This window comes from Calonectris borealis, chromosome 3 (assembly GCF_964195595.1).
Source record: "Calonectris borealis chromosome 3, bCalBor7.hap1.2, whole genome shotgun sequence".
In the NCBI taxonomy this organism is placed as follows: Eukaryota; Metazoa; Chordata; class Aves; order Procellariiformes; family Procellariidae; genus Calonectris; species Calonectris borealis.
The window spans coordinates 28,843,602-28,857,625 of NC_134314.1; the positions used below are offsets into that span (position 1 = coordinate 28,843,602).

The following is a 14,024-nucleotide window of genomic DNA, read 5'->3' on the forward strand; positions in this document are numbered from 1 at the left end:
GATAGTCTGATAGTACAACCTGTATTTACTCTGTCCTTTGGATTTTGTTCTTGAGATGGTTGTTGGATTTGACGGCTTATGGACACACTTGTGTTATCATCAGTCCCAAGGCGCTCTGCACATGCATATCTTTTCTTCCAGCCATTGGCATTTTCAAGTGGAGCTAATTAATAATCACAGTAAGCATATATCCTACAAATTAAATGATCAGTATGCCTTAAACACAAATTTTTCTCCACAGCTTTCTGTGAAATCATTCCCTCTTTGCATGCGCCAATTGCACAAAGCCCTGCGTGATAACCATCATCTGCGTCATGGAGGTCGTATGCAATACGGACTGTTCTTAAAAGGCATCGGCTTGACTCTGGAACAGGCACTGGAATTTTGGAAGAAAGAATTTATCAGAGGAAAAGTGGATGCAGACAAGGTAATTCAACAAATGAAAAATATCTAAATATGTGAATGTGAGGATGTAGTTAATGTGTACATTGTGCTACATATTTGAATAGATGCTTGTTAAAATAGATAATTGGGCAAAAGGCATAGTAATGTCTTTTAAAGGTGGAGGGTTTTTTTCTCTCTTCGCTTATGATTTTATTCATTTTGTTGGTCATTATCCTGAAGCATGGGGAAAAAAGGCAAGCCACAAAGAGGCTTTTTATAGATGAGGACTTGAAAAATCTTACTTTACCACTAAATCACCAGGAAACCACTGTCCTTTATGAAATACAGGTACTATGTGACGAAATCAATTCACCAAGCAGGTAAGTGAGCACAAACAGTACTATCTGAAAGGCAAGGTTAGCTTTTTTTTGTTGGTTAATTAAAAAAAAAATTAATTGGACAGCTGTGTGTGAGGTGAGCTTGCCTTAGCAAATTTACAGTCTAAGAATAAAAGAAGAAACTGGAGGTGAATGAAGACAGAAGAATATGTTCAAGGAAATAGTGAGAAAATGCTGTTCAGTGCCATGGGCAGTATTATTGACATATTAGTCATTGGCCTAACCCTTGCTAATATTTTTGAGAGTATTGTGAGTGAGGAAAGCGTAACATAAATGTGCTGTCTCTTTGAGGGCATGAAAAATGTATACTAATTTTTGGAGGTTTGTGACCTGCTCCTTACTTTGAACAGCCTAGGTAGAATCAAGAGAGGTCATAATTAAATTTTGCAGTTGAATGCCAATTAATTACTAGTTGAATTCAGGAAAATACAGACTTTTCATTTGGAATTTCCTGTGCTTAAAGAAAATTGAAAGAACAAAAACAAGCTATCAGAAACAATAACAATGTAAATGCATACATTTATTCTTTCTGTTTTAAAAAAATATTGTGTGAATAGGTCCAATTCCACCTACTTGTGCTTTGAGCCTAGGTGTATGCACACGTATGAAGATGTGTATGCACCTTGGATCCTGTTTTCAATCACAGGGTTATGACTTTCTACTATAGCATCTCTATTCATAGGCCCTAGAAATAAATGAAGTTTTATGATCCTGTGTTTAGCTTCGAAAGTTAGAAAGCATATTGTGAATGAAGCAGGGGATTGTAGTTACTGCATTCTTCTCAAGTTCTAGATAACCAACTTCAGGCTGGGGTAAAAAAAAAAAAGCTGATTTTTCACACCTGTAACTGAAGTCAATGGCCTGTAGTTTTTCACAGTAAAATGTCATATAATATTTAATGTCCTAAAAAAAAGAAGATTAATACAATTCTTATTGGTACTTTCTTCTTTTGACATTTTTATTTTCTGACACTCATGCCATTGTTCCTTTCCTGTGGAGTGGAGATAATGATACTGTTTTGTCTCACCAGAGCATTGTGAAGATACATGCATGATACTTGCTAAAGACTAAGGTTAATTATTCGTTATTGACTTGTGTATTGCAAAGAGGGAGTGTTCAATTTGCTGCAAATGGTTATGGTTTCAAAATTGTGTGTTCACATTCATCTTTAATGGCTGCAACATTTACACTAGTTCTCAATCCTAAGAATTCTTGGCACACAACTTCAGTCTTCAGGAGGAAGGAAGTTTCCTTGAACACATCAGCAGCGCACTTATCACCAGGCTAAGCATAGGCACAAGGAAAATTTGCACCAAAAAGAACTACTAATGTGGACATACCCCAGGGCTCATTGATAAAAACACTGTAGAAAAGTTTTTAAGAAACAATATTTTACCTTTAGAGAGGAATCTGTATATTGTAAATGAAGTGTGGAACCATGTATTCAGTGGAAAAAAAAAAAAATCAAGTAGTGCCTACAAAGAAAGCACTGAAACTAGTAGAGATGCTCTGTTGGCGGGGGGAATGATCATGTGTTGGCATGTTCACAACAGAGACAAATGCAGAGTGCAAAATAAAACATTTTCTTCTTTAGGCACTGTAGTTAAAATTACTCTGAAAATTGCTAGGCTAAGAGTGCCTAAATGGTAAATTATTGTTGTTCAGATGATAGGATCAACTGTCAAATTGTGGTGGATGTGTTATTTCTGACTGAATGGTTATGCCAGTTGGCTTCATAACCTCAGTGTTGTTTTAAGGCTGGTTTGTTTTTTCTATAAAATGTAATCTTACTCTAAACAGATATTAATTACCCTAGATTCTTTCACATCCTGTTCTTGTTGCTTAAAAAATAACTCCCCCCTGCCCCAAAAAAAGAGGGGGGTAACTCCAGTATGCTTTTAAAATACTTGAAACAAGAAAGTAATAAGATGAATCAAGACAAATTAAATAATTAAAGTCCAGTTTTTAAAATGGTTTGATAATTGAAAATAAAATCCTCTTATAGCGGTGATTGTTATTTGGCTGTTATTATTTTCAGATCTATTTGTATGATTAGTCTGTGAATGTGAAATCAGAGCCTTGAAAGATGATGCGATGTTTAGAACAAAGGAAAGAATGAAAGCTGGATCAATTTCTTTAAGGCATTATTCAGTTACTTCTTTAGCTAATAGCCTTGGAATCAAGGTTTTGATACAGATGGATGACTTTAAGGCAACCCATCACTTTCTGCTTTCCTTTGCTACCTATAAACTTGTGATATGTATATTCTTTTTCCTAGCAGTATTTGGTGCACAGTGGTACGGAACACTCTCTTATAGTACTCCGATTATTTGATTTTACTCTGCAATTTGATATTGCACTGATTTTTATTATTGTTGCATATGCTACTGAAGTGCATCCGATAATTGTGCAAGAGTTGTTTTTTTTTTTTTTTAAATAAATCTCCAAAACCTAAGTGTTACTGTATTTACAGAATTATCCTGATGACAGAACAACTTTCTTGTCCTTGTGACTTCTTACTGAGAACAAGACATGGCTCTTTAGCCCCTGTGTTCTAGGACTCTGTCCTGGGGGGTGTGGTGGCATTCAGGCTAGTGAAGCCTCTTATTCTTCCTGACTTAATTTTCCAGATCATCCTGCTGCAGTTTCATATGGCTGGTTGTTTTCTGTAGCAGTTGATCACAAGCGGCAATGAGCAGGTTGTTTTCTAGTTGTCAGAGGTTCCTGTCTGAGGTATGACTCTTCATCCCTTCCCACTAGTGAAGGTCCTCATGCCAGACATTTTCCTGGAAGAAGGAGGAGGAAAGTTTACTCAGACTTAACCTTGCTCAGGATCTGTGGTTGGTAAAGAAGCAAACCCTTCACAATGAAGCTTTTGAGCTTTGGTTGATTATTAATATGTGTTTCTTCCACACATGATGATCATATATGAAACTGAGAACAGGCAAATTGCCAGCCATATACTGCATCAATATGCAAAGGAACATATCTTCTACTCTGTTAAGAAGTGATGAAACTTTGGGATGAAGACACATTCCAGTGAGATAGTTCCAGTGATTTGATTTTCCTGGCTCTTCCATTTCTTTTCCAGATGATCTTAGGAGGTCCTTGAATCTGGATTCAGGAGTGAGGCTTTACCTTGATTGCAAACAGCTGGTACTGAATTTTCCTACCAGGGCCAACCAGAAATTCCATGAGGGGGAGCTTGGACTAGAGACCTCCTGAGGTCCTTTCCAGCCTGAATTGTCCTGTGATTCTGCATACAGGTCTGAATGCAGGTAGAAGTACAGTTTTGTGAGAGCCAGCCACTAGAGGGAGACAAGATCATAAGGAATAAACAAATATAACATATAGATGTAAATTAAAAGCGCTTATAACACTTTGTAGGTCTATACAATTATATTATGAAAAAACCCCGTGTATTTAAATGAAAATAGAAATAGGCACTTGATAATCTGCAGGGCAGTGCTTTAAGCATGCACAACTATCTCCAGTGCAATTTATGCTGCATGGATGATGTGGTGGTTCTTTAAAACAACCTTCACCTCCTTAAATCCCCAGAAATATTTTCTTTATCAGTCAGTTGGCTACATTTGGTTTTGGTATTTTACTTTCTCATTTGTTTGAGATTTGGGGGTTGATTTTGCAGCTGGATTCTTTTTTTACTTGCTCCCTTTATATTGGGTAATGGTGCCTACTATTTTGGGAACATATTTTGATTCATAAATCAGAAAAGGATCTTTATTCTGTCACATTTTTAATTGTAATTCCCTAATTGAATGTCATTTGCTACTTTTATTCTTGAATTATTTAAACTTCACAAATCTGCAGCCTAGAGTGACATGTTGAACAGCAAGCCACAATATTTGACATCTAAGAGATAAAGATGTAAATATAACTGAAATTGCTCTATAAAGATTAAACTCAAAAAAATTGTACATCAGTAGTACTGTAATGCACATAGATGGTGTCGTGGTTTAACCCTAGCCAGCAACTGAACACTACACAGCTGCTTGCTCACTCCCCCCACCTCCAGTGAGATGGGGGAGAGAATTGGGAGACTAAAAGTAAGAAAACTCGTGTGTTGAGATAAGAACAGTTTAATAATTGAAATAAAGTAAAATAGTAGTAGTAGTAATAATAATAATAAAAGAATATACAAAGCAAGTGATGCATGATGCAATTGCTCACCACCCGCCGACCAATGCCCAGCCTGTCCCCGAGCAGCGATCGCTGCCCCATGGCCAACTGCCCCCAGCTCATATACTGAGCATGATGTCATATGGTATGGAATACTCTATTGGCCAGTTGGGTTAACTGTCCTGGCATGCCCCCTTCCAGCTTCTTGTGCACCTGGCAGGGCATGGGAAGCTGAAAAGTCCTTGACTAGATTAAACGCTACGTAGCACAACTAAAACATTAATGTGTTATCAACATTATTCTCATACTAAATCCCAAACACAGCATTATATCAGCTACTAGGAAGAAAATTAACTCTATCCCAGCCGAAACCAGGACAATGGCTAGGCTTGAATTCTCCTGAGATATGTAAAGGCTACTATAGAACTTTAAGAAAATGTTTGCTTTCTTCTAGGATATAAAAAAATGTAATAAAAGTGCAGCATATATTACCTGTAAAATCTTATCTGCCTGAAATCTGTGGAAGTGGAAGAGCTTGTCATCGTAACAAAGCATTAATATAGTTAAGCATATTGCCCTTGCTTTCATTGGTTATCAGGGGACTAGATAGTCAAGTTCTTGATTAAATTGTAGTTTTGTGTTAAACTTATCATAAAATGAAATATAATTTTTTGTCCTTCCACTGGTGACTGTAAAAATTAGCTTCAGTAGAACCCTTAATATCTGTATTTCTCTTTCAGTATTTGGAAATTATCATTTCATACTCTAGTTGTAGTGAGATAGAACAAGTGAATTTTAAAGATTTTGAGTGAATCATTTTTATTCTGTATTGGCAAAATGACACTCCATTCATAACATTATTATAAGTTGAATGGCTATGCTTACCTAGTATAACTGAGCATAAAGAATGTCAAAATACTTTTATGATATGTTTCCAAATGTTTTTTGTATTCTACAAAGTTAGCTCTTGAAATTGCTTTAATAGCAGGCTAAAAGTGATTTAATTGTCAGAAGAAACATGAAAATGCATTTTGATTTACGTGACTCAGTTTGATTCCCAAACTTACTATTGAATTTATATTAAACCTTTTCTTTAAATGTAAGTTTGAAGAAAAATCCAGTAATGTGCAATTGTTATGGGAGTTTCAAGACAGTAGGTGGTCCAGGTGTATCCTAGGCAAGTAGGCTTGAAGTAAAAATTAATATTTAATTTGAATTTCAACCCCAAAGGCTAAAGAAAAGGACTTTCAGATTTCGCTATTCCCAAGTTCTTTTGTGTGGCTTTGTTTTGGTTTGGGGTTGTTTTTTTTTTTTTGGTATAGTGCTTTGTGGCATTGCTCTGAACATCCAGGTCTATGAAATCAGAGTATTTGTGCAAAACTGTGAAGTGACTCAACCAAGATGCTGGTTGTTAGGAGCTGAACAGCTTTTGCCACAGTGGTACACTGAACACCAAGTTAAAAATGTCCATAGTCTGAACTCCATAGTCATGTTAATTTCCGGAAATCAGCTTTATGGCAGTGAATGAATCATCAGGAGATCGACTCCTTTCGTATAGCTTCCTTAATGTTTTTTTTGCATGTAAATTGAAGCCTGGAGGTTAACAAGTGCATTGTTCAAATGGGACATAACTGTTGAAGGTGATATTCATGTGAAGAGGGATGGCTGCTGAGTTCGATTATCTGGCGTGATCTCGGCTGAAGAGGATAGTCTGGAGTTCATTTTATATTTTAATAAACAATATGCAGAAGAGGTGTTTTGAGTGAATTTGTTTTATAGTAAAAATTTATACAGCTAGGCATGGGAATTAAAAGCATGACTTGAAGCCATAAATGCATGGATTGCTCTTGTTGCATCTGAATCAAGCTGAATTAGTACAGCTTTGTTTTTGGTCGTAGTTGGAAAAAGATTTTGTTTTCTTTCCTTTGTCTATAGTAATTTGCTAATAAGAAACAGTGGGTAGTTGGACTCAAATAACTGAAAATTCTGAGGACTTACGTTGTAGACAGCTATTATTCTTCCCCATTTGGTTCCATATGAGCGGTTACAGCTGAGCCTGAAAACTAGGAATTTCTTGCAAAACGTTTTCTCTGTGGTCTGGCCACGGAGTTTAGTCCAAGGAATCATAATATCCTTCTTTAGCTGAATGGAAATAGGTTTCAATTGCCATTAAAATTGGGTTATTTTTGGCAATAAGTCTATCACAGTAAGTATGTTAAGTCTATGCAAGATTCTTGCTATCATAGATTATCATTTTTATTTAAAGTTGTCTTTTATAGGTGGGAATTTGTCCTTCGTGTCCTGTGCGCATTCATTTATGCTTGCTAGCATTCTGTTCCCTTCTCTTGTGGGGCATTTCAGAATTTTGAAACACTCAGATGAGTACTGTTAGCATATTACTGACATACTGGTCTGTGTGGTTTGATTTCTTCAATTTGTTTTGTATACGTATTGATCAAAGCAGTAGGGAAGAGATCTGTAATGGATTCTGGAAGTGAGAGGACTGAGAAAGCATGCTCGCAGGGGTTGCATTTGATTGTATTCTAAGAAGTGCAATCAAACATGAATAACTTGTTGCAGAGTTCTGTTAAATTCTGCATAGGAAGGAGCTGGGATAAGATTCCTCACTGACTGTATCAAATGTAGAGAATATTAGCAATGCCTGTAAACATATAACCCTGGCCTGTGGCTAAAGGGAAGTCACTGTCAGCATTGTCGATGTTACTTCTGTTTAGTGTTGTGGACACAATCATTGTGGAAAGACTGCAAAAAAAATAGCTCATCTAGTTAGAGCTAGAGACAGCTGTTTGCTTCCTGTTTAATTAAGCATCGTGAGATCAAATCAAAGTAGTTTAAAGTTGTTTGCATCAGATGGTGATTTTTTTAGGACTTACCGTTAAATAGTAGTGTGGAATTGCTGTCATTAAAATAACATGCCATGTTGTATTTATGGACATTACTGCATGATATGATTAATAATACAAGTTTTGCAAAGCACTTGATACTATTTCTACTTTCCTGTAAATAGGAAATCCTGACTTTGCTGCAAAGGGATTTACCAGTAACACCTACATTGTTCGCAATACTCACACAAATGTATGCAAGTTTGTAGGTACTGCTGCTCTGACCACTTTATTAAACGAAGAATATAGATATGTGTTCTGTGGCTCTTTCTCTCATAGTCCATTTTACTTTTTTTTTCCAAATTAGGCAAGTAAATGAAGCACATCATAGCTCCAGTTGCCATATAAGCAGTCAGATGATGAGAAATCAGATGTGAATATAAGATTAGATGTTCTTTGTGATACATGGTAAAAATGTCCTACCACTTACTTCAGCAAAATAAGATTAAAGGAATCAGTTTTTCACCGTTTCTGCCCATATGCAATATATGTAATCGTCACTGGAAAGGTACTGTTAACTTACAACTTTATGTAAATATAAATATATAAATTAAAAAAAAATGTAGTGTGTGTGTATATATATGTATATATAGCCTGCACATGATTTAACTGTATACAGAAGTTTAAAAAATTTGAGTAAGATTAGTAATACATGGTAAGCGGTGCATAATGTTGTGCTATTGAATTCAACTAGTTAACTTGGGTGGTATTTAAATTTGCAGGTAGAATATTCACTGGTAAAGGGATCCCTCCCCCCCCAAATTAATGATGCTTTTTAGTATCAATTAATGGAGTTATTGGCGTTTCCAAAATTAGCCATGTTCACTTCGCCCCCCCCCCGGTGGTAGATGCTGCAATCAATTCCTGTACCGTTTGGCAGGGGAATAATCTGCAACTTCACTTGGTACTGTTTTCTTTCAGCGTGCGTTAGAATTTTGTTTTCCTGCCACATCTGGAGTTCTGAGCACTAGAAGGAGCACTAGAAGGAATAAACCCAACCCAAAACCTTACTTTTTTACCCTTTTACTTGTAAGGATGTATTTTACTTTAAAACAATACTGCCTGACCTTTTAAACCCGAGGCCCTTACTGGTTTATTGGTAAAGTTAAGGTTACTGAAGAGAAAGTGTCTTTGGGACATAATTATGTAGATTTAAGAGAGTGATGTAGTTTTAATTATGCCCTGTAGCTAACATAGATGCATATTAAACTCAGTCATGCTTCTGTGTATTTCCCTCTGAAACTTTCTTTTCTCAGGCCTTAAATTACTGTTATCTTACAGTTATCTAAGCTTACTGAATATTGACAAGAATCTGTTTCACTATTTGTCATTTTATATTTTAACTTTTTTTCATAAGACAGTATTTTTGTTATAGAAACTTTGTTTTTAAAAAAAAGGTTAATTTTTGTGTAATAGATTTGAAATCTTAAAGCAATATTTCTTCAATGAAATGGAGCTGGTATAAAAACGTTATTTTTCACCATATTTTTGTTTCATGGGTGTTATTCAAATAGACCACAACTGATGATGATATACTAGAAAACGTAATTTTAGACTATGATATACTTGGAGGTTATTGTGTGGGCACATAATTATTCTAGGAATCACAGTAATAAGTGCTATGGTAAAAATCTGTGCTCTTTCACTCTGAACACAGTCCCTTTTTCAATTGCTACCAGATTTCTCAATGATGTTATTTTAAGACTGGAATTCGCCAGTCTTTATTGTGAAGCCAAAGATATGGTGGCATTTTGCTATGATTATTCGCTTTAAAGTACTTTAATTTTTTCAGCCTTTTTTTTAACCTGTTAAAAATGTATCTGCCCTTACTTTTGATTTTCAGTTTTCATCATCTGACTTACATTTTACAGGAAAATTTTGGACGGTCTTTCAGCCTATGGCATCTCTTAGGGACATAGAAGAGCTCTAGCTACATAATCTCTCTTCCAGGACATTAATTACAGTGCTGGCATAATTTTAGTGATGTTTTTTAACTATACTAGCTACCATAAAAAGAAATAGGATCAGTTTTCGTAGTTGTTACATATTAGGTACTGAAATTTGTATTTAGTAATCTAGTGTATGAGCAGGTTGGTGATGAGGTTCTTGCACTGACAGGAACGAAAGCAATAAATATCTTTCCTGTACTAAAACTAATTTAGATCAGAGTCTGGTCTCTTATGACTTGTTTTATTCCCAACAACACATGTTTTCTTTCCGTACTGTAGTATCTTTTTAGAATTGCATGTATAAAAACAGATGTTACAGCCAGACCTTTAATTTTCTAAGATTCTTTTTGTAATCTTGAACCACTTTTCAGACTTGCACTTTATTATCTCTGTAGAAAGACTGTGTACTTGTCAGAAGAGGTTTCTGTTTTATTAGCCATCACAGCAGCAGCAAGTAAGTAAGTCCATGACATTTTAAGAAAAGTAATAGATGGATTTGTCTATCTGGTTGCCAAATTTCTAAGTTCAGCAATTGTGAAGTATCTGAGTGTCACTAAATACGGTCTTTAGCAGGTTGTGTCAAATACTCTCTTAACCATACAGCTCTCTCTTTATAACCACCTGCTGTACATTGCCACCACTAGTAAAGTATTTAAGCTCTTTGGCTATTTACCGCAAGTTCTGAGACAGGGGTTAACTGTTTTTGAGATGCAAATCTATTCATCTGTATCTTTTTATTACCTTCCAGGACAAACTGAATGACATAGCAGGTCTCTTCCAGTTGTGTTCCTGTGCTTTTTGAACAAAAAAGTTTTGATAGAATTTATTAATCTTGATATAATTGTTTGAAAGAATATTTTAAAATTATTTTATTAAATGCTCAGATTTCCTGTAATGGTGTAAACTGACTTCCAAAACAAAACCCAGAATCCTGTATATTTTGCCTTCTCTTTTGATAATGTCCATGTAATTGTTGTAACATCATATAGCTGTCATATTCCGTCTGTCTATATTCAGCCAGCAAATCGTGGCTATATTTCATATTCGGTCATCCAGAAAAGCAGTATGTTGTATCAAGTGTGCACTCTGCTGATATACCACATAGGCACAATGTAAATAAAAATGTATTTTTACTTTCAGAATTGATTTAACATTTTGCCACATGTCTTTGAAATCTATTGAATTTCATGAATAAAGACAGGACAGCTCTTTTATATATTATTTGTGCTATGCACAATTTTATGTTTCAGAAATGTAATATATTGATTTAGGAAAGTTAAATTACTATGATAGGGCTGAAGTATTTCAACATTATAGAGGTTATTACTTCTTGAAAGAAGGTTAGGTTCTGATTTCGTATTGAAATGTACAATGCTATTTAGCTGTGAAAGTGAATTCTGCATAATGTAGTGTGTTCTGAGTTTTTCCTGTTCCCTATGTCCCTTCTTAAGTCCACTCACACAAGCAGAAAAACAAAATGTCCCTCAAATACCTTTCCCCTCCCCGCCCACTGTACATGGGAGAGCAGAACCTAGTGGTCTTTATGGTAATATCTTTATCAATGATCTGAACAAGGGGATCGGGTGCTCCCTCAGTAAGTTTGCAGATGACACCAAGTTGGGCGGGAGTGTTGATCTGCTTGAGGGTAGGAAGGCTCTGCAGAGGGACCTGGACAGGCTGGATCGGTGGGCTGAGGCCAACTGTATGAGGTTCAACAAGGCCAAGTGCCGGGTCCTGCACTTGGGCCACAACAACCCCAGGCAACGCTACAGGCTTGGGGAAGAGTGGCTGGGAAGCTGCCCGGTAGGAAAGGACCTGGGGGTGCTGGTTGACAGCCGGCTGAACATGAGCCGGCAGTGTGCCCAGGTGGCCAAGAAGGCCAATGGCATCCTGGCCTGTATCAGAAATAGTGTGGCCAGCAGGAGCAGGGAGGTGATCGTGCCCCTGTACTTGGCACTGGTGAGGCCACACCTCGAATCCTGTGTTCAGTTTTGGGCCCCTCACTACAAGAAGGACATGGAGGTGCTGGAGCGTGTCCAGAGGAGGGCAAGGAAGCTGGTGAAGAGTCTGCAGAAGAAGCCTTATGAGGATCGGCTGAGGGAACTGGGACTGTTTAGCCTGGAGAAGAGGAGGCTGAGGGGAGACCTCATCGCGCTCTACAACTACCTGAAAGGAGGTTGTAGCGAGGTGGGTGTTGGTCTCTTCTGCCAAATAACTAGCGATAGGATGAGAGGAAATGGCCTTAAGTTGCGCCAAGGGAGGTTTAGACTGGACATTAGGAGAAATTTCTTTACTGAAAGAGTGGTCAGGCCTTGGAACAGGCTGCCCAGGGAAGTGGTTGAGTCACCATCCCTGGAAGTATTTAAAAGATGTGTAGATGTGGTGCTTAGGGACATGGTTTAGAGGTGGACTTGGCAGTGTTAGGTTAATGGTTGGACTCGATGCTCTTAAAGGTCTTTTCCAACCTTAATGATTCTGTGATTCTATGATTCTAAATTTCGTTGTTTAAATTCCATTTTTTTTTTCTTTTTTTAATTCATCTACTTAATGGAGTTGGGTTTGGAGCATGAGAACTGGGGCAATACCAGTGAAAATCTGAGGAAATTTTTTTTTATAAACAAGAAAGATTGGGTTTTTAGATGAATTACAGTAGTTGGGCTTTTTCTTGTATTTTGTTACCAGAGTTATTTCCCTGTTTTTAGAACCTTACAGCAGGCACTAAAAAATGGGGTGTATGATGTTACTTCTCCTAGTAGAGACAGTTTAGAGCAGTCTGGCAGTAGAGCTTCTTTATTTTTCTGTTTGCATTTTCCCTGCAGTCAAGTCATCTTTTAATTAATGATGAACTAACAAAAGTTAAAAAAAAAAAAAAAAAAAAAAAGATGGGGAAAATAGCCTTGTGCATTTTAAAACAAACTTTCTTCTGTCGTTGAATGCAGAAAGACTCTTGTCATACTTGCAGTCTGGAGTTCAAATAGATCTTGATTACAGTGCACTCTGTGCATAAGATAGAATATAAAAGGGTCTTTATATGTAAGCAGTTCTCCTTATTATGACAGCAAGGGCTGTTTTTCTGTTTTCTGCACTTCTGTTTCCTTTGATCATAATCTTAAAATGTAATTTTGTCTTTTATTGTGCTGTTAATACAGAAAAAAATCTCTTTTTACAGCAGTTTTTACAGAGAGAATGCCAGTGTTCTGGAGCCGAACTGTGCTGTTTGGAGAGCTCCAATATCTAGTTTACTCTATGTTCAAAAGGATTGACAAACATCAAATCTCTGTATGTGGTTTTGTGTTTTAATGCCTTGTATTTGTCATTCTTTTATGACTGCATCAAAAAAACAGCTAAGTCTACATGTTTCAAGAGTAGACATAAGAAATACGTATCAGTCTGAGGAAACGAATTCATTACTCAGCCTCCTTGTAGTTTTATTTTAAGAATTACTTCATTTTTTTCCAATGATCAATTTATCCAGAAAAGGCTCAGGGTAAAATTGAATGTCTTGGACTTTACTGTATCTCATTGCAGGCTAGATTGGGTCAGTCATAGATCTCTAATGAATGAGGACTGCTTTGCTGGTGGACTGTTATAACCTATGGTAACAGCAATTTACCACTTGATCTCATGATCAATGAAGAAGGCCTGCCTTTGTTTTTTTAACTCACCTTGCTTCTTACATGTCATCTAATGCTAAAATTGGCTACAGATGTCATTCTGATCAGTGTATAGATTGAGGAATAACAATCTGTGAAGGATTCCTAATAACATTGCTACACGGCAAGGGTGCTTGCAACGGGATGCAATAATAAATTAATGAAGTAATTCAATAATATCTAATCAGTCAAGATGGGGAGCTTGCTCAGGTGAACTCCCTGAACCATGCAACATGGTTTTAAAAGGCGAGAACACTTCTGTGGTTTAAGTAGTCCAGAAGGTGTGCAAAACCTTCCAGTCTCTGCTTCAAAGATTGCATGTTTAGGGAATGCTGCATAGTTCAATCAGCTCATAAAATATAAACAGTTCAGGAAGCACGTGACGTCTTCCGCTGTGTCAGGAAATGGTTGCTCTCTGGAAATGATGCATAGGCAGAGAACTTCAACTGCTGTGGTGAACTTGCTCAGATCTTTTGACTGTTGTGAACTTGCTCAGATCTTTTAACTCTGGCAGATGTACTAAGTAGAACTGGAATATTGGGTAATGAGCCAGACTTCCTTGGATTAATTCCAGTATCCTGTGGAAGTCTTTGAAAT

At 36.8% G+C, this 14,024-nt stretch overlaps 1 protein-coding gene across 1 annotated transcript in view; it reads left to right on the forward strand.

Moving 5' to 3' along the window:
- PRIM2 (DNA primase subunit 2) overlaps positions 1-14,024 on the forward strand; it is a 134,697-nt gene that overhangs the window by 87,780 nt on the left and 32,893 nt on the right. Inside the window, exon 10 of the mRNA XM_075145262.1 lies at positions 242-427. Within this exon, the coding sequence (XP_075001363.1) occupies positions 242-427 (186 nt within the window). The remainder of the gene's footprint in view (positions 1-241; positions 428-14,024) is intronic.